The following is a 21,839-nucleotide window of genomic DNA, read 5'->3' on the forward strand; positions in this document are numbered from 1 at the left end:
TAGCATCACATCGTGGAGAAATCACGGCACGCTGCTTAATCCACTACGGCTGCCTATGAGATGTAACAGGACAAATAAAAAAAAAAATGCTTGTGAAGACATAAAATGCGGTGCAGGCATCAACATAATTACACAGGCACACAAATCTACAGGGCACATTTGCCAAGACCAGCCACATTGTCACATATGTCCAGTTTGAGGAGACCATGTGAAGGGTAAACTTTGTCAGTGGATGCACATCATTCGGATGAGTAACCTACCTGTTTCCTTTATCTTATGGAGATGCTAGTATTGGGATTAACCTTTTTTAGGATAATCATAGACATAATGGACACCCAACTCCATATCTGACAAATCTTGTTGGATAACATATTAATGTAGACCTGTACATAAAAAGTAAAGATTTGCTTACTTATAAGGAACATCTAGAAAGATTAAGGCCAGCCATAGACAGTTCGAACCTTGGCTGGTTTAGCAGGAACCGGCCAAGATTCTAACCGTGTGTGGGCAGGCTGAATGTACCAAGCAGCTGCTATAGCTGCTAGCAATCATCACTGTCATCTCCTGGCGAGGACAGGATTGTCAGTGGAGCAGACAGGAGTACGACCACGGCCAAGAGCTCCTTAAAGAGGGGGTCCAGCCCCCCCCCCGCGAAAAATTTTAAGTCAGCAGTTACAAATACTGCAGCTGGCGACATTTAATATAAGGACACTTAATTGTCCAAGGAGCCCGCGATGTCAGCACCGCAGCCGACCTTCGGATCGGCTGTCGGGTGCAGCCGCCGCCATTCCTGGTAAGGGAACCCGGCAGTGAAGCCTTTGGGAATGAAGCCTTCGGGAGACAGATAAGCGGCAGTTCCACTTTTGAGTGGAACTCCGCTTTGAAAACAAGGCTTTTCTGTACCAGTCAAACAGCTGCAGGGGCCCTGCTGGAGTGAGTAACACATGTAAGTAATACACCTTATTCCTCTACCCCTAGGCAAAAACAAGCATTTAACCCTTTCAAGTATGGGGGACCCATTTCAAGGGTATTTTTATTTTTCGTGCCTAGAGTTGGACTTTAAAGGGAAAAGGGGGAGGAATCTCACCTTGTAGCAGGGAGTGTGCTGACCCGGGTGAAGAAAACAGAGGGTTCTACATCCACATGCAGTCCAAGGGACAGGTTCCGGTAATAACCTTCAACATGACCAGGCCCTCCAGAGTACTTAAAGTTCAAAATCCCTTCCAGAGTCTGCAAAAAAAGGAAGGAACAAGGTAATAAAATAAATTGGTAATCGTATGGTAAAACTTGTAAACCTTTACAATTATAAGATTTTTCAGTAAACTCATCACAGATAAATAAGTGGATTCAGGTTTTCTGTGGACTGGGACTACAGGTCTTGTGTAGGTAAAGCATTCCACTGACACCGTTAGGGCACTATTCCTTCCACCAACACTAAATGACGAGGCACTATTTCTCCCACTGGCACCAACGATGGGGCACTATTCCTTCCACTGACACCAATGACGACGCACTATTCCTCCCACTGGCACCAACGATGGGGCACTATTCCTTCCACTGACACTAATGACGACGCACTATTCCTCCCACTGGCACCAACGATGGGGCACTATTCCTTCCACTGACACCAATGACGACGCACTATTCCTCCCACTGGCACCAACGATGGGACACTATTCCTTCCACTGACACTAGTGATGAGGCACTATTCCTTTTACTAACACCAACAATGGGGCCCTATTCCTCTTACAAACACCAACAACGGGGCACCATTTCTCTTACTAACACCAACGATGACACACTATTCTTTCTACTGACGCCAACCACGGGGCACTATTCCTTTTACTAAACCCAACAATGGGGAACTATTCCTCTTACTAACACCAACGATGGGGCACTATTCCTCCCACTCACACCAACGGGGAACTATTCCGTCTGCTGACACCAAGGATATGGCACTATTCCTCCCACTGAAACCATCAACATGGCACTATCCCTTTTACTGACACCAACGATGGGGCACTATCCCTTCTACTGACATAAAAAATGGGGCATTAATCCTTACAACTGACACCAAGGATGGAGCACTATTCCTCCCACTCACACCAACAAAAGGGCACTATCCCTCCCACTGACACAATTATGGGGCACTATTTCTGCCACGGACATCAATGATGGGGCACTATTTCTCCTCCTAATGACCACAAAAGATTTTAAATTTATTTTTTTCCCACTGACCAAGAAACCTGGGACATTATTTATTCCTACTGACACTGGGGAATTTTCTACTCCCACTGGCCACAGTTTGCCGCCCCCTAAAGTTTGAAGTCTTCAGAAAGTTTGGAGATCCCTGCTATAAAGAAGCTTTAATTGCAAAGTGCTGCTTTACACTAAGCAGGTGTGTTTGAGTCAATGATACTTTTTTTTATTTGAATTAACATACAATTTTTCAAGACAAGCTTTCTGGGTTGTGTCCCCCTTTTTTTTTTTGTTTTGAAGAAAACAAAGAAGCGTTACAACTACTGTAAGAGAACCATTCAAGGCATATACAGAAATCATTTTACCACCCCTTTAAGCTTTATGTTTTCCAAACACGGTGAAAATTTAATTTTGGGAGAAACTCATCTTGCTTAGTTTTGCTCTTCAACCGCACAGAGCCTCCAGAGAATGCCAGCAAACAAGAAAACAACATATGTTGCAAAATTCCAGGTGTCACTTAAAAAGATAAGAGCGTCTACTAAGAATTTGGAACGTTGAACCGTATTTTTTATGTGTTGTGTCAGTTTTCCTGTAAATTTATGACAAGGGCTTGTCTGAGACATTAATTTAAAAAGGAAATCTGAAGAGATAAAGAACACTGTGAATGGAAGAATGGTGAAATGAAGCTGGAAGGCAAAAAAGTCTTCTTTCTTTGAGATTTAAAGGGCTTCTCCACTCTACCTATACATTCTGCAGTCTCTTCTGCAGTCCGTGCAGAACTTTGTTTTAAAATAGTTTTTATTAAATTTTTAGAAAAAGACACATTATATAACATAGCATTCAAAGATCACTATATACATGACATTCCTAGAGTATGTATATTACAGAATATTCCAACTCCCCCAAATTATACATATAATTCTTAGATTCTCCCAGCCTTCCTCCACATGTTTAAGAAAAATAGAAACCACTCCCTCCACCAGATTCCCCCCAGGGAAGAAGAAAAAAAATTATATATATATATATATATATATATATATATATATATATATATATATATATATATATATATATATCTCCTCCCCTCTATTCTACCCTTCCCTACCCCCTAACCTCTAACCAACCAAACACAAAAAACATATCCACACCCCCTTATTAACCGTGCAAACCTAGATTGTGAAATCTTTATTTAATTAATGGGTGGGTCTAGAGATGGCTGCAAAAAGCTGCCACCCCAGTTCACTACTTTGATGTTGGAGAGGGAGGACGACAACCTCCTCTCCCCTTCTCTCCCTGGACCCTGATCTGCTGCTGGGGAGTGGCTGTTTCCTCTGCTCAGGCCGACTGTTGGGGAAGGAGGACAACAACCTCCTCTCCCTTCTTCCCCTAGACCGCCACCTTCATACCCTAGGCCCCTGGAACTGCCACAGGTGTGGGGCAGGGGTCTTGGACCCTCATTCCAGTTGTCAGTGCTTCAGCTGGAGAGGTTTCTTGTGACTCCATAGATGATGCTGGCAGGAAATCCCATGTCCCCGTCAGTGGTGTAGGAGAAAGGCCGGCTGCCTCTTCTCTTAGGGAGCCTGAAGCTGCTCTTGGTGCTGAGCAGACCTTAATGATGTTCTGATGCCAGCTATTCTGCTGGAGGCTCACCAGGTTGTTCCTACTCTACATAACAGTCTATTAAATCCCCAGCCTCTGGAATTGCTGAAAGCCCAGGGCACAGGCTGGTGGCCCTTTGGTCTAGTGCCAACACTTTGGCAGGTGAATCATCATCCATAACATCCTCTGATGAAAAGTCAATTTAATCCATGCTTTCTGTGATCCGTGCCTGAGGAATGAGGAGGACTTCCTCTTCTCCTGAGCCCTTGAACTGCCGTTGGACAGATGCAATCCGCCATCCAAGCTCGTCCTGTGCAGAAACAGGATCGTCAAGGTGAGTCAACACTTGCTGCATCCGCCATAAGACCTCCGCTTCCATAGCTGTGGGCGGTGATGGGTGAAGCACACTGTTACTCTGCTCCATTGCTGACACTTCAGCCGAGATTTCAGGACTGTCGGCTGGATATTCCCAGGCAAAGGGAGCACAGTCCAGCTGCTGAGCAGAGTCTAGAAGCCCTCTGTAGACGATCTCCAGCTCCCATTCCTGAACGGCCATAAACTCCATAACTTCCAGTGCCCAGAGCACTTCCAAGATGTTCAGCATCTCTTCTCTGTAATTCACGATTTCTTCCAACCGCCACTCCAGATCATTCCCAAAGTCAGGGTCCCTTACAGCTTCCCATACAATAGTCCCAGGCTGCAGTAGCCAAAGCCTTCCATTGGTCTGTCATTCGCTATCCAATGGCATGCTTGGGATACATGCCACTGGAGGGCTCTGTAGCTCTGGTCCAACCGCATCTCTGCCAAGACCAGCCTGCTTAACTCAGCTGTCTGCTCCTTGTGCGTTTTTTTCTCCCAAAAACAGCCCCTGCAATCCATAGTGCGACCAGTACCTTTTCCTGAATGGAGGGGAGAATTTTTCCCTGGTGGCACTGCTTACAGGCTAGCATTTCCTTCAAGATTTCCCAGCAGACAGAGTCATACCCCATCCCAGCAGGACCTGCATTGACACTGGTCCTCTGTGCTGTATCTGCATTTCTCGCAAGTCTCCTTTCCAATTCCTCTTCCATGGCAGCTGGTATCTGCACCTCTCCTCATCTGTGTCAGGGCTGGGCTCAGCCCTTCCTTCTCTGAGCTGGCCGCCCAGCTATCGGCTAATTGCCAGCTTCTATCTCTCCACAGTTACTCAGCTGTTGATGATATCCTGCTCGTTAGTCCTGCCTACTTAAGCCAGTCCATAGGATCTCTGCCTTCGCCTTAGTCAACATCACAGAGACACTCTTCTTCATTCCTGTTAAAAGACTTGCCTGGCTGACATCCCTTTGGGCTCCAGATCCTGCTTGCTGTTTTACTACGCTCATCTCCGGCTCCCTGACGTTTGGCTTGTCTGACTATCCGTTCCGGATCCTGAACTCTGGCTATGTTCTGACTATGTTTGTTCTATTTACTTTTATTATTAAACAAGTGTGCTTCCGTCAGCATACAGCTTCCTCCAGTCTGAACATCAATATCAGATATTATAGCCGATCGTACAAGACTAGCTGGCAATAGCTTGTATGAACGTGGAATACTTTTATTGAAACTCAAACAGAATATATATCCCCATAGTAGGACATTCCCCCCCAAATCATATTACCCTAAGAATACAAAATGTAACCAAGGGCATAATTAACATAAGCTAACTAGTCACTTAAGCCAGCCTAGGTGACTCAATGCCCACCCAGACAATGTTGTGATTAATCAGATATCCCCACTTAAGGTCAGACTTGCCTACATCAAACTCCCAAAGTAAAATACATATTGTTACAAGTATAAACATACCTCCCAAGGGTTTGCTAGCATAGACAATTGGTGCTACATTTAACCATGGAATCCACTTCTAATGCTTTGATTAATCAGGACTTGCAGACGGCATGGCAACGGTCTACAACAGGCTATGAGGCAAAGCTCATACATTGTCCCATTTGAAGTAATCCAAACCACATGACCAGTGTCCATTAGTAGCTGTCCATCATTTTCTCTGTCACCTTGTGCCCCTAATAGACATAGGGTGACTTACACATAAGAGGGGCATGGGGAGCTGAAGCCAGGGTTATCCAACCTCTCCAAAGGAAGCTGGGTTCCATGGTCCCCCCCACCCAAAGTGACTCCCGTCACAGGTGTCATAAGCATCCCCGCCCCTTTGTGTATAGTTGCGGTGTGGGGAATTCCATAGCCGCAGTTGATTGGGTGGCAATATACCCAAGTTTAGGCAAAACCCAAGCTCATCCCTTGCAAGCAGCAGCAGTTCCCCTCCCTGTCTGGTAAAACTTTCTCAGAAGGATAGGAAGTAAGGTGAAATCTCGCTAATGGAGTTCGAGATAACAGCAAAAACCGGACAGGGTTTCTAAACCTTCCCAATGCTGCAAAGAAAAGAATCTGGAACATAGACTTTAACAAAGATCTCACTTGGCCAAGGGTGCTCAAAATTTTGTATACATCTACAGAGCTCCAAAAAAATTAATTACAAGGGGAGTTTGCCGGGATGTAAATCTGTCGGATGTACAGGTCCCACTGGGATCAATTTATTGTTATTTGTTTTGAAATCCCCACTCCCAGACCATGGAGTGTCAGAGAATATGTCATATATCACAGAAAAATCAATGCGGTCACTTGCCTTTGCTCGAGAAAAAAACAAACTTTACTTTATAGCAGACAGATCATCGCCCGAGATGAATCACATCACAGGAGCAGCGTCCTCCCAGGGCCGCTCTCCGGAGTACAGACCCCGCGTGCCGTCACCCCCCCCCCCCCCCCCCCCCCGCCCTCACTTCTCTTCTTCACACATCGCAAGACTACTGAGCACAAAACCAGAGCTGAACAGGAAGCTACTGGCTTCTTAAAGCTGATTAGATTTTGATTTTCCCTGGTTCCTCTAAAGAGGAACTAAAGAAGCATGATATCTCTGCTTGTCTATGCAATGCAGGCAGATCATAGCTGGTGAGAGGGGCCGGCAAGATGCTGTATATATCATCCTAAAAACATCACAGCACCCCGTCTCTACTGCACTCAAGTTCCCCCGATGCAAGCAGATGATTGACATACATATTCCATTTTCATTTTTGTTTGGTGAATGGAGGAATCCTCCCATGCCAAGGCAGATGAGACTCGCCGCTGTCAAAGTACATGAATCTGTTGATCAACAAACATTTTCTAACTTTCCCACCCAACAGAAGTCCATCAATTGATTGTCTACCGTTGAGCAAGGGGCGGCCACATGCTAACTGAGATTCGTCTGGTCCCTTCCAAACTGGGCGAATTTTGATCGATCAATGGCGAGCTTTAGGTTAAAGATCGCCACACACTGGCAGGTTTTCGATGCAAACTTTTATTTGAAAATTTGGCATGAATATTTGTTCAAAAATTTTCCATACATTTGATGACTTGACGATTATCATTTGAAAGAACATCCTCTGCATTCAAATTAGCAATGAATGTAATTTCCCGAACAAAAACCACATACACCGTTACATAGACATGTGCAGTTTGTTTAGTTCCAAATTCGTTTAATGAATTTCGACAAATTCGCTAATTCAGAAACATCCGATTTAACGAAAACCCGTTTAACAAATCTTTACGAATAATCGTAAATTCAAAAGTTGTAAATTCGAAAACCCGAAAAACTGAAATAACAACTATTAAATTATAGGTAGAGGGAAGGAGATGCCGCTCACAGCGCTTCCAGACCTGAGGTTGTTACCGCCCTAATGTGAACTCGTTCCAGGTGCTGGCTTTGCGTGGACTGAGATGAAGTAAGGAAATTCCTGGATAGCCGCACACAGAAGAAAAAACATCTTTATTGAAGTATAAAATATCCAAAACGCAGTCACATGAAAGGAAGACACAGGGTCAAAAATAAGCTAACGCGTTTCACATCATAGGATGCTTACTCATAGCTAAAACTCTTATTTTTGACCCTGTATCTTCCTTTCATGTGACTGCATTTTGGATATTTTATACTTCAATAAAGATGTTTTTTCTTCAGTGTGCGGCTATCCAGGAATTTCCTTACCTCATCTCATATTAAATTATAGGTATTGGAATTTCCTTTCAAATTTGGCTGTTAGTGAACATAACATATACGAATTTATCCGAAGTTACGAATTATTCGAAATAACGAATGCCGCATTTAAACGAATGGAACATAACGAATTAATAATAATAAATAACTATAATAATAATAATAATAATATTATTATTAATAATAAAATCTTTTTATTATTATTATTCATTTGTTCCGTTCCATTTGCTTAGATGTGGCATTCGTTATTTCGGATAATTCGTAACTTCGGATAAATTCGTATTTGTTACGTTCTCTAACAGCCAAATTTGAAAGGAAATTCCAATACCTATAATTTAGGGTTGAAAATGTTTTTATTGGTAAAAAGTAACAGAGGTAATAAGCGCAGTTGACAAATTGTTTACAGTACAGTGATAACCAGTGTGCCAAATGGCTATCGCCCACAGCCACGCTGGTGTCTGGTAATACAGGTATAGTCATACAATTAGTTTTTTATCTGGTAATACAGGTATAGTCATACAATTAGTTTAATTTATTAGTTATTAGTTAGTTATTATTTAGAATTTTTTAAATTTTCTTTCTTATTTTAGGATTTTCAAATTTACGAATTTCCGAAATTACGAATTGAGATCATAACGAATGACCCGAAAAACGAAAAAAAAACAAAACGAATTAAACAAAAATGAACACATTTTTCGGCAGTGCGCATGTCTACTGATACATTCGTTTGTTCGAGAATTTTTTTTTTGCATCCGTCTCCTTTGAATTTTCCCTGCAGTCGAAAATGAATGTTGGTTTAACACCATCAACGAACAGAAAATCGAAACAAATGTCTTAACCAGTTAAGGAGCAATCTATAGCAGATATACTGCTACAAGGCAGCCCTCCTGTGCAGAATCACATATACGTGATTCTGCACTCCCTCCTAAGGGGCGCGCTCGCGTGCAGCCGGTGGGCCGCTTCTACTATGATTAGTCACAGCAGAAGCCGATCTGCAGGTGCTGGGCAACAGATGTCCTCCGGCACAAGCCAATCGTCAAGCAGAGACACAGAACGAGCCTCTGCCTATGTAAACAAGGCAGAGCTCAGTTGACACTGACAGTGGGGAAGTGATGAATTTTGTTTCCTTGCAAAGCAGGGAATAAAATCCAGCATATCATTTAGTAAAAGCACCACACACAGTTCAAAAAACACTGGCTAGGCACACAGTAAACCCTTTTTTCCCCCCTGATGTTTAACCCTTTCCCAGCCAGTGTCATTAGTACAGTGACAGTGCATATTTTTAGCACTGATCACTATTAGTGTCACTGGTTCCCACAAAGTGTCAGTTAGTGTCCAATTGTCTGCCGCTATAAGTCTCTAAAGGCCATCATTACTAGTATAACATTTTTTTTTTTAATTTCATAAATATATACCATAGTTTGTAGATGCTATAACCTTTGCGCAAACCAATCAATATACGCTTAATGGGGTTTTTTTAACCAAAAATATGCAGCAGAATAACTATTGGCCTAAATTTATAAAGAAATTAGATTTTTTTTTTTTTATTGGGTATGTTTTATAGCAGAAAGTGAAAACTATAGTTTTTTTTTAAATTTAAATTGTCACAAATTTTTTTGTTTATAGCGTAAAAAGGCTATCAATTAACACCAAAAGAAAGCTCTATTTATGGGAAAAAAAGGACATACATTTTATTTGGGTACAGCTTCGCACGACAATTCTCAGTTAAAATACAGCAGTGCCGTATCACAAAAAAAGGCCTGGTAATGAAGGGGGGTAAATCTTCCAGAGGTCAAGTGGTTATAATGAAAACGTTCTAATGAAATTTACTGGTGTATGGCCAGCTATGGCCATAGACTAATCCGTTTTTTTTTTTTTTTTTCCGTTCAACCAGCCGGTTTCAGAAACCATGAAATCAGACCGAGACAGAAGTGCAGTTAAATCACACTTGTTTAATAATAAAAGTAAAAAGAACAAACGTAGTCAAAACATAGCCAGAGCTCAGGAACCGGAACGGATAGTCAGACAAGCCAAACGTCAGGGAGCCGGAGATGAGCGTGGTAAAACAGCAAGCAGGATCTGGAGCCAGAAGGGATGTCAGCCAAGCAAGTCTTTTAACAGGAATGCAGGAGAGCGTCTCTGTGATGTTGACCAAGGCGAAGACAGAGATCCTCTGGGCTGGACGGCTTAAGTAGGCGGGACTGACGAGCAGGATATCATCAACAGCTACAGAGTACCTGTAGGGAGATAGGAGCTGGCAATTAGCCGACAGCTGAGCAGCCAGCTCAGAGAAGGAAAAGCTGAGCCCAGCCCTGACAGTGGGTTGAATGTAAAAAAAAAAAAAAAAAAAAAAATATTCCCCCACCCACTTATTCAAGGTGGATGGGGGAATCCTCCCCACTGCGTCATTGTATTGTGACAGTGGGGAAACTTCCCCAACGTCAGAATGCACAGATCAGTGCCTAATAACCAATAGAGTGGTTGAACAAAACTCAATCAGTCGATTGACTTCTGTTCGATCACAGTGCCCATATACAGATCGAAATGTGTCCGGTTCCTGCTGAACCAGCTGAATATTAAACCATGTGTGGGCAGTTGTAGTTTAGAGGTGCGGATAGGTTACAGGCGTATGACAGGCGGTAAATAAGCATGATGATCCCTCCCCATCGCCTGTTATAACTCTGTAAATGCTGCAAGTGCACGCAGCGGCAGCACATTTACAGCATGTCCCTATTCGATGATTGCATCACAGGTGAACATTTTTGGGAACTAAGCAAATCATTGTGGCATGTGAACACCCCTGCTCTGCTGCTTTTGGGGGGTAAAAACGCCGCTCATCCTGGTGTTTTTAATGCCCCCCCCCCCAACCACAAGTCTGAGCGAGCCCTTATATCTCTCTGGAGCTCAGCTTTAAAGCAGTAGTAAACCGCTGGACTTTTTTTTTTTGTACCCTGCAAGGTAATGTCACAAAGTGCTAGTATGCATCACATACTAGCACATTATGTTAAACTTGCCTTAAAACGAAGCCCTTCCAGCGCCGAGATGTCAAGAGCCGCAGGTGCTCCCATCTTCACCCGTCTTCCTTCCGGGTTTACTTACTCTGGCTCTGTGATTGGCCGGAGCCGTGATGACGTCACACCCGTGCGTTGCACGTGAGAGCCCGCAGTTTACGGTACAGGGATCAGAAGAACCGGCCATGGTGGCCATTCCTTCAGAGCGCATGCGCCAGTGATGTCACTGGCTGCATCTACAGTAAATATCTCCTAAACGGTGCATTTTTAGAAGATCTTTACAATATCTATAGGTAAGCTTACCTGTAAGTCATGGGTGACCAACCTGCGGCCCTCCAGCTGTTACGGAACTACAAGTCCCATGAGGCATTGCAAGGCTGACAGTTACAAGCATGACTCCCAAAGTCAGAGGCATGATGGGACTTTTGTAGTTCCACAACAGCTGGAGGGCCACGGATTCAGCACCCATGCTGTAGGTAAAGGTCAGAGATGGGACTTTCCTCCCACTTTAACCACTTCAGGTACGGAAAGTTTTACCCCCTTAATGACAAGGCCATTGTTTTCGATACGGCACTGTGTTGCTTTAACTGACAATTGTGCGGTCGTGCGACGCTGTACACAAATAAAATTGATATAGTTTTTTTCAAACAAATAGAGCTTTCTTTTGGTGTATTTGATCACCTCTGCGATTTTTATTTTTTGCGCTATAAACAAAAAAAAAGAGCGACAATTTTGAATAAAAAGACAATTATTATTTATTCTCTGCAATAAAACATTCCCAATAACATGTTTTTTTTTTTAATCTAATTTCTTAATGAGTTTAGGCCAATTTGTATTCTGCTACATATTTTTGGTGAAAAAAAATCCCAATAAGCGTTTATTGATTGGTTTGCACAAAAGTGATCGTGTCTACAAAACTATGGGTTAGATTTATGGCATTTTTATAATTTTTTTTTTTTTTTTTACTAGTAATGGAAGCGATCAATGATTTGTAGAGGGACTGCAACATTGCGGTGGACAAATCTGACCCCAAGTGACACTTTTTTGGGGACCAGTGACACTAACACAGTGATCAGAGCTAAAAAAAAGAAAATCCACTGATCCCTGTATAAATGCCACTGGCAGGGAAGGGGTTAACACTAGGGGGATCAAGGGGTTAAGTGTCCTAGGGAGGGGCTTTCTAACTGTGGGGGGGGGGGGGGGGGAGTATTACACTGGAGGAAAACAGAGATAATGTTTCAGCTTAGCTGAAACAGAAGATCTCTCTTTTCCTTACTGACAGATCAGCTGTGTCTTGTTTACATGGGCACAACGCTGCTCCGTGTCTCCTGTGAACGATAGGCGGGTCGCGGCAGCCATCTCGGTCACCAGACCTGCTGATTGGCTCCCGCTGTGTCCAATCACAGCAGGAGTGGCGCTCCGGCGGCGCGTGCCCCCTACAATGCGTGCACAAAATCACGTACAGGTACGTGATTTTGCGCGGCCGGGCCGTCCTGCCGCAGTATATGTACAGTGGGCAGTCCGGAAGCAGTTACGCAAGAGACAAGAAAATTAAATTCTAATGGGCCTAAAGGGGTCATTAAGCCTTGATTCACACCTACAGGTGCAACCGCGCACGGGCGCGTTACCACGCATTGCGTGTAGAGAAGTAATAGGCTCTATGTGCAAGAACCATAGATAACATGTTTGCAGATGAGTGGGGTTACTATTAAAAATGAATGGCATCACGGTGAATCTGCTAATGGCAAGGCGTTTTTTTAGCGTGCACGCATTCCCAAAACGCATTGATGTGAACCTAACCTTAATAAGGATACAGACGAGGAAATGTTATGCTATGAACTACTTCAGATCTGTGCTCACTTTCTTGCTGCAAGGTTCTGTTTAAAGTATTCCTAGAAATGGCAGCAGGGAGCAAGACGGCATCCATGTTGCCAAGTGCGGGGGAAGACCTCTCGAAACGCACGTGATGCTCGGCTACTACATCGCCGCTTCTTATTAAATGAACACCTAATTAAACAGCTCCATGCAATCCTATTTCACAAGGCTTCGGGGGATTGTTAAGGTTGTTATCAAATCTGTAACATTGTAATCACAAAATGACTAATTACAACCTGCAGACAAGTGGTTAATCATTTCTGTACATGGCGAATAATTATCGCTAAACTGATCGACTGCAGCAAGAAAAACATTTAGTTATATATAAATAATATATTTAATATTTTTAAATATATATATATATATATATATATATATATATATAAATATATATATATATATATATATATATATATATATATATATATATATATATATATATATATATATATATATATATATATATATATATATATATATATATATATATATATTGCATGGCTTGCTACTGACATGTGGTGAAAATTTTGTGCCAACACCACAGAAATAGATTTACCTAGAAAAATGGTGACATGTTTAAAAAAAAAAAAATAATTACACTTTATATATATATATATATATATATATATATACACACACCATATTACCAAAAGTATTGTGACATCTGCCTTTACACGCACATGACCTTTAACGGCATCCCAGTCTTAGTCCGTAGGATTCAATATTGAGTTGGCCCACCCTTTACAGCTATAACAGCTTCAACTCTTCTGAAAAGGCCGTCCACAAGGTTTAGGAGTGTGTCTATGGGAATGTTTGACCTTTCTTTCAGAAGCACATTGGTAAAGTCAGGCACTGATGTTGGACGAGAAAGCCTGGCATGCAGTTTCCGCTCTAATTCATCCCAAAGGTGTTCTATCAGGTTGAGGTCAGGGCTCTGTGAAGGCCAGTCAGGTTCCTCCACCCCAAACTCGCTCATCCATGTCTTTATGGACCTTGCTTTGTGGACTGGTCCAAATTATTTGGTGGAGGGGGGATTATGGTGTGGGGTTGTTTTTCAGGGGTTCGGCTTGGCCCCTTAGTTCCAGTGAAGGGAACTCTTAAGGCGTCAGCATACCAAGACATTTTGGACAATTTCACGTCCCCAACTTTGTGGGACTAGTTTGGGGATGGCCCCTTCCTGTTCCAACATGACTGCTCACCAGTGCACAAAGCAAGGTCCATAAAGACATGGATGAGCGAGTTTGGGGTGGAGGACTGCTGGAGATAATTTTGTAGGGCTCTGGCCATGGTCATCCTCTTGCACAAAGGAGCAGATACCGGTCCTACTGATGGGTAAAGGACCTTCTACGGCCCTGTCCAGCTCTTCTAGAGCAACTGCCTGTCTCCTGGAATCTCCTCCATGCTCTTGAGACTGTACTGGGAGACACAGCAAACCTTCTGGCAATGGAACATATTGATGTGCCATCCTGAAGGAGTTGGACGGCCTGTGCAACCTCTATAGCAGGGATATGCAATTAGCGGACCTCCAGCTGTTGCAGAACTACAAGTCCCATGAGACATAGCAAGAATCTGACCGTCACAAACATGACACCCAGAGGAAGAGGCATGATGGGACTTGTAGTTTTGCAACAGCTGGAGGTCCGCTAATTGCATATCCTTGCTCTATAGGGTCCAGGTATGGCCTCATGCTACCAGTAGTGACACTGACCCTAGCCAAATGCAAAACTAGTGAAAAAGTCAGAAAAGATGAGTAGGGGAAAAAATGTCAGTGACCTCCACCTGTAAAACCATTCCTGTTTTGGAGGTCGTCTCATTGTTGCCCATCTAGTGCACCTGTTGTTAATTACATTAACACCAAAGCAGCTGAAACTGATTAACAACCCCCTCTGCTACTTAACTGACCAGATCAATATCCCAGGAGTTTATTTGACTTGATGCTATACTCTGAATAAAAGGTGTTCCTATGTTCGTAAAGACATGACCCCTCCCAGTGTGGGATCTCCTGAATAGTATAGACCAGGGATATGCAATTAGCGGACCTCCAGCTGTTGCAGAACTACAAGTCCCATGAGGCATAGCAAGACACCCAGAGGCAGAGCATGATGGGACTTGTAGTTTTGCAACAGCTGGAGGTCCGCTAATTGCATATCCCTGGTATAGACAGAATGTCTTCCATCCAATTGATCGTCCATTGTGTCCATTGTTCAATCTGTATAAATTCCTGTCATGTTGTGTTTATATGTACATAAGCCACATATCTTTCTGATATGCATTTCTCCAGTATTGCCTTATAACCTCCAGAAATATGTTTAAAATGTAAATTGTTCAATAAAAACTTTTTTTTCAAAAAAAAAAAAAAAAGTGTTCCTTTAATATTTTTTGAGCAGAATTATATATTTATTATTTTTTATTTTTTTCCCCCTCTTATTACCCTGTTTAAAACAAAATGGTTATATATTTCAGCTTACCCGTCTTCAGATGTGGTGGCTGCATTAGTTTTATTTTCTCCTGCTTCGTTTTTATCTGATAAACCTGGTTGTAACACATTTCCTGTCCAATGGTAACAACGCTCGCTCATTACACTGTATCTACCCTGTTTCCCCGATAATAAGACCTAGCATGATTGTCGGTGATGGCTGCAATATAAGACCTACCCCCTAAATAAGCCCTTCCCTGTTTCCCCGAAAATAAGCCCTACCATGAAAAGAAGACCTACAAGGACTTTAACTAGGGTTTATTTGGGGGGTAGGTCTTATATTGCAGCCATCACTGACAATCACACTAGGTCTTATTTTCGGGGAAACAGGGTATGAAGGAACAACAGCATTGTCGCACTAGGCTTCATTTCTTATTGGAATTACAAGCGCCTCACCTTTTTCCCATTTCCATTACGTATTGAGACGGGGTTGTATAATTCACAGAAGATAGCTGGGAAGGCTCTGATCATATTGTTTGAGACGTCAGCTCAGTCCCCGAGACGTTACATGGAACTCTGGTTTTCCCATGAGGATCAACAGTTATTTTTTCAGTGCTTGCTGAAAATGTATTTAGCCTTAAAAGAGAAAACGAATGCAGCCATCACATCTAAGGACTGGGTAAGCTGCAATATATCACATGAAAGTGATACTAAAAACACACACTGTTCAATTTGCATTGTCCCTTCTATTTCTGTATATGGATAATGGCACTGTAATTATTTTGATTATTAAAAAAATCTACAAAAGTATATTTTTTCCCAATCGATCTAGAGCTGTCACATGACCCAGCTCTCTCCCAGCCTGTCTGCAGGGAAACAGTGGCAGGAGGAGCTTCTAGTCCTCTGCTGCTGGTCACATGTTCAAAAAAAAAAAGTGGCCTTTGGAATACAGAGTAAAAATAAATAATTAATGTCAATAAACGGTATAAAATTGTAATACAAGTATGAAATCTTTATTATTTTTTTGGCATTAACATGGTGTGGGTGGATTTCTGCTAGTCACAGTCTGTGTCACGCCCCTCCAGCCTGGTTCTTAGAATAAGAGGGAGGTGAAGCCTCCATCAATCAAGATGTAATATCCCACCCGCATTGTGTTTAGCTGGTTAGTGGGCATGGAGGGAGGGAGGGAAGGAGTGGGCTGTCACTTACCACTGTGTATACACCCACGTGTGTGACTCTATAGTCACATGGGCTGCTCAGATGTAATACGGAGGAAATGCTCAGGGTAGAAAATACACTAGAAACTGAGCATGTGCAGAGCTGCCTACACTGCTCTGCAAAATCACCAACTGCAGTGGGGACATGGACAGGAGGGGGAGATATAGAACAGCAGGATCAACCTGTTTTTTTTTTTTTTGTTTTTTTTTGAAGAATACTGAAAACGAATCTCATAGTGACTGAGTATGAACAGCATGTAATGCACCTTTATTGAGAGTTTTTTCTTTTTTTTCATTTTAACTTTTTCGTTTTACAATTTACAAATTAAAAAAAAAAAAACATTATTCACATCATTAATCCTTTTATCCTCCCCCCCTTCAAAAATCTATTATTCCATAATGTTCTCCATGTATTTATTTGTTCTTTTGAAGTCCATCCACTTTTCCCAGATTACCAGGAACCTTTCGGTCTGATCTTCTTCTCTACTATTTAAATCTTCCATATTAAATATATAGTCAATTCTTTGAAATCATTCCCTTTACTGCAGGTCTTTCTGGGTCCAGCCACTTTTTGGGATTACTCCCTTGGCTGCGTTTAATAGATATGGTACTCATGTATTTTTATGCTGTTTTATTCTTCTATTTGTATTATGGAACAAACAACTCCAGGGGTCATCTATTACCTCCTCTTCAGTAATCCCCTTTATCTATTGTCGCACCTCCAGCCAACACTCTTTAACCTTTGGGCATTCCCACCAAATGTGTGTCATAGTGCCCTGGAGGTGTCAGCCCCTCCCACACATCGGAGACTTTTCTGCCTGATATTTATGTGCTTTGGCCGGGGTTATAATCCACATAGCAAGGCATTTATCATTTATTTCTATGGTATTGATATCTACTGAATAACTGTTTACCGCTTTTAATATTTTATTTAGTTGTATTCTGGTATTCCCTTTCCCATTTTTCAATGAATGGAGGTAATCTCTGCACCATTATACCTGTAATTATTGTATAAATCTGCGCAATACAATGTTTAACCGGTATCCCTGAATTACATAAATTGTTCCATTGCATTTACCGTATTTATCGGCGTACATCACGCACATTCATTTTAAGAGGGAAGTTTCTGGGAAAAAAATTAAATTTTAAATAAGGAACTTTGAGGCAAAATAAAGGTCAGTGCCCATCTGCAGCCTCACAATTGCCATCAATACAGCAGCCTCTCCATTGCCATAAATTCAGCAGCCTCACCATTGCCATCAATGCAGCAGCCTCACCAGTGCCATCAATGCAGCAGCCTCACCAGTGCCATCAATGCAGCAGCCTCACCAGTGCCATCAATGCAGCAGCCTCACCATTGCCATCAATGCAGCAGCCTCACCATTGCCATCAATGCAGCAGCCTCACCATTGCCATCAATGCAGCAGCCTCACCAGTGCCATCAATGCAGCAGCCTCACCAGTGCCATCAATGCAGCAGCCTCACCAGTGCCATCAATGCAGCAGCCTCACCAGTGCCATCAATGCAGCAGCCTCACCAGTGCCATCAATGCAGCAGCCTCACCAGTGCCATCAATGCAGCATCCTCACCATTGCCATCAATGCAGCAGCCTCACCATTGCCATTGATGCAGCAGCCTCACCATTGCCATCAGTGCAGCAGCCTCGCCAGTGTCATCAATGCAGCAGCCTCACCATTGCCATCAATGCAGCAGCCTTACCATTGCCATCAGTGCAGCAGCCTGGCCAGTGTCATCAATGCAGCAGCCTCACCATTGCCATCAATGCAGCAGCCTCACCATTGCCATCAATGCAGCAGCCTCACCATTGCCATCAGTGCAGCAGCCTTACCACTGCCATCAATGCAGCAGCCTCACCATTGCCATCAATGCAGCAGCCTCACCATTGCCATCAGTGCAGCCTGACCGATGCCCATCTGCAGCCTAGAGGGGACAGGGAGGGGGGCGGGACGAGCGCTGACAGATTACATACAGTGAGAATCTCCTATGATAGACAGAACAATGGTCCAATGGCGGCCCAGGAGACGGGACTTCCTATTGCAGAGGCCGCCTAGTAAACAGGAGATTCTCACTGTATGTAATCTGACGGCGCTGGTCCCACCCCCTTCCCCTCAGCAGCAGCTAAAATTTAAGTATCTGCGTATAAAACGCACGGGCTATTTGCACCCGATTTTCAGGGTGAAAAAGTGCGTGTTATACGCCAATAAATACAGTAATTTTTCCTCTGAAATGACTGGCTGTGGGAGGCCCCCCACAAACTATTTTAGCTGTAAATACCCCTCCATTCATTCAATTTTATCAAACCTCCCCTGTGTTTCAAATCTTGAAGTGAACATATTTTTCCATTTTTTGTAATATCTTTTAACTGTGTGTTTTTTACCCAATCCCCAAATTGTAAATTTATTCCCTGAAATAAAAATATTTGTGCCCAATAGTGATATTAAGGGTGAATTACATTCCCATTTTGCCAACCGATACATTTTATCCCAAATTCGAAAAACATTTTTAGTTAATATTTCTTTTCTTTTTGCTATAATAAATATCCCAAATTAAAACTGAAAAAAAAAAAAAAATTCTTCCTCAGTTTAGGACGATATGTATTCTTCCACATATTTTTGGTAAACAATTAAATCGCAATAAGCGTATATTGATTGGTTTGCGCAAAAGTTATAGCTTCTACAAAATAGGGGATAGATTTATAGCATTTTTATTATTTATTTATTGTTTTACTTGTTATGGCGGCGATCTGCGATTTTTATCAGGACTGCGACATTGCAGCGGAAAGATCAGACGCTTTTGACACTTTTTTGGGACCAGAGCTATAAATAGCCACTGATTACTGTATAAAAGTCACTGGCAGAGAGGGGGTTAACACTAGGGGGCGATCAAGGGGTTAAATGTTTTCCCTGTATGTGTTCTAACTGTGGGGGGGATGGGACTGCCTGGGGGAGGAGACCGATCGTTGTTCCTATATACAAGAAACACACTATCTGTCTCCTCTCCCCTGCCAGAATGGGGATGTGTGTGTGTTTACACACACACATCCCCATTCTGGCTCTGTCAGGAGCGATCGAGGGTGTCCGGCGGACATTGCGGGCGTGCGCATTAGCTCCTCAGTAATGCGGTGGGCGGCGCGTGTCCCCTATACCCCTTAAAGTGGCCGCCATACAGCTACGGCGATTCGCACAGAGGAGCCATTCTGCCGCCATCAAACGACGGCGGGGGCGGTCGGCAAGAGGTGAATATTCTGTCTTTATGTGATACCCAAATATTTATATCTAATTGTGTTTCCAATTGTGTTTTACTCAATATGATTTCTAATTTTACCCATCTTTTATCATTTTTTTATCTTACTCCATTCAACCATTCGTGATAGTACCACTGCTTCCTAATATCTTCTGATATCTGGTGCAGCTAATCCCCCATGTGCTTTATCCTTACTCAATAGTGCGTATTGTATTCTCGGTTCCTTTCCCTGCCAAATACATTTCAATATCATTCCCCTAAGTATCTTAAATTTATATATCTGGGGTAGAGCTATTGGCAGCATCTGAAATGTGTACAGAATTTTCGGAAGTATTACCATCTTTATTATGTTTATTCTTCCTATCCATATATTTTAATCTCATTTAATAGAGGGGATATCATTTGCTTGGTATACTTTCCCCACAGATGGAGTGAGTTATTATTAGTTGCCAATAGGGGTTCTATTGACAGAACGAACAAGAGGTACGAAAGCGGACACCCCTTGTCTTGTACCTTTCATCATTTCAAAAGTTGGTGACAGACTCCCATTAATTTTCGCTGGGGTTGTAGGACAGTTGTATAGTACTCTGATCCACCCGACCATCCTAGGGCCTCTATTCCTATGTTCTCTAATGTTGTTATCATAAACCTCCAATCTACTCTGTCAAATGCTTTTTCGGCGTCTATTGACAGAAGTAGCGCAGGGACCTTTTTACTTTTAGCTTTATGCAACAGCAGTAAAGTTCTTATTCCGTTATCTTTCCCTTTATTGAGAGATTTTTGTGATTTGGGTTTAACACTTCAATGTTCTTGGGTTTACATACACTTTTAGATGCTTCTTTTTCAAAGTTACATATATAGTTACATAGTAGGTGAGGTTGAAAAAAGACACAAGTCCATCAAGTCCAACCTATGTGTGTGATTATGTGTCAGTATTACATTGTATATCCCTGTATGTTGCGGTCGTTCAGGTTCTTATCTAATAGTTTCTTGAAGCTATTGATGCTCCCGCTGAGACCACCGCCTGTGGAAGAGAATTCCACAGCCTTGCCGCTCTTACAGTAAAGAATCCTCTACGTAGTTTAAGTTGAAGTGGAAAGTAAAGCCAAACTATTTTTTTTACCTTTTTTTTTTTAAGAGGGGAAAACCCCCAATCAATCATAAAATATTAGTAGTATGGGCGAGGGAGGCACATATTACAGTTTAATTATTTATTTATTTGGCTAACTGGAAGTTTCCATTTCTACACTTAAAAAAAAAAATGCTTGGATAAGGTTTAACTGCTTGCCGACCAGCCGCCGTCATACTGCGGCAGGTCGGCATGATCCCACGAACCGTCGTAGCTGTACGTCGGTCCCTTTAAGTAGGATAGCAGGCGCGCGCACGCCCGCTGCACTGTGGGGGTGCCGATGCAGGTGGTCGGCGGTCGCGATGATCGCCGGCCGGGCACGAGAGCCAGAACAGGGACATGTGTGTGTAAACAAACAAATCCCTGTTCTGTGAGGAGAGGAGTGACAGATCGTGAGTCCCTACTAGCTAGGAACAACGATCTGTCATTTCCTCCAGTCACTCCCATCCCCCTACAGTTAGAACACACACAGAGTGTCATAAGTGTCCGATGTGTCCGTCATAATGTCGCAGTCCCGATAAAAATCGCAGATTACCGCCATTACTAGTAAAAAATAATAACAAAAATGCCATAAATCTATCCCCTCTTTTGTAGACGCTATAACTTTTGGGCAAACCAATCAATATACGTTTATTGCGATTTTTATTACCAAAAATATGTAGAAGAATACATATCGGCCTAAACTGAAAAAAAATGTGCTTTTTAAAAAAAAAAAAAAAAAAAATTAGGGATACTTATTATAGCAAAAAGTACAAAATAGTGTTTTTTTTTCAAAATTGACGCTTTTTTTTGTTTATAGCGCAAAAAATAAAAAATGCAGAGATGATCAAATACCACCAAAAGAAAGCTCTGTTTGTGGGAAAAAAAAGATGGCAATTTTGTTTGGGTACAAAGTCGCACAACCGCGCAATTGTCAGTTAAAGCAACACAGTGCCGTATCGCAAAAAACGGCCTGGTCATTGAGCAGCCAAATCTTCTGGGGGTGAAATGGTTAAAGGATCATTTGATCTACGGGAGGTTTAAAGTAGAGGAATAATTACCTAATTCCTCGGATCCCTGTTTAGTGGTG

At 42.5% G+C, this 21,839-nt stretch overlaps 1 protein-coding gene across 1 annotated transcript in view; it reads right to left on the bottom strand.

The window, feature by feature from the left end:
• Nucleotides 1-21,839, bottom strand: part of TRAPPC9 (trafficking protein particle complex subunit 9) — an 815,095-nt gene that overhangs the window by 496,307 nt on the left and 296,949 nt on the right. Inside the window, exon 18 of the mRNA XM_073632292.1 lies at nt 1,088-1,230. Coding sequence (XP_073488393.1) covers nt 1,088-1,230 — 143 coding nt within the window. The remainder of the gene's footprint in view (nt 1-1,087; nt 1,231-21,839) is intronic.

This window comes from Aquarana catesbeiana, linkage group LG05, assembly GCF_042186555.1.
Source record: "Aquarana catesbeiana isolate 2022-GZ linkage group LG05, ASM4218655v1, whole genome shotgun sequence".
In the NCBI taxonomy this organism is placed as follows: domain Eukaryota; kingdom Metazoa; phylum Chordata; class Amphibia; order Anura; family Ranidae; genus Aquarana; species Aquarana catesbeiana.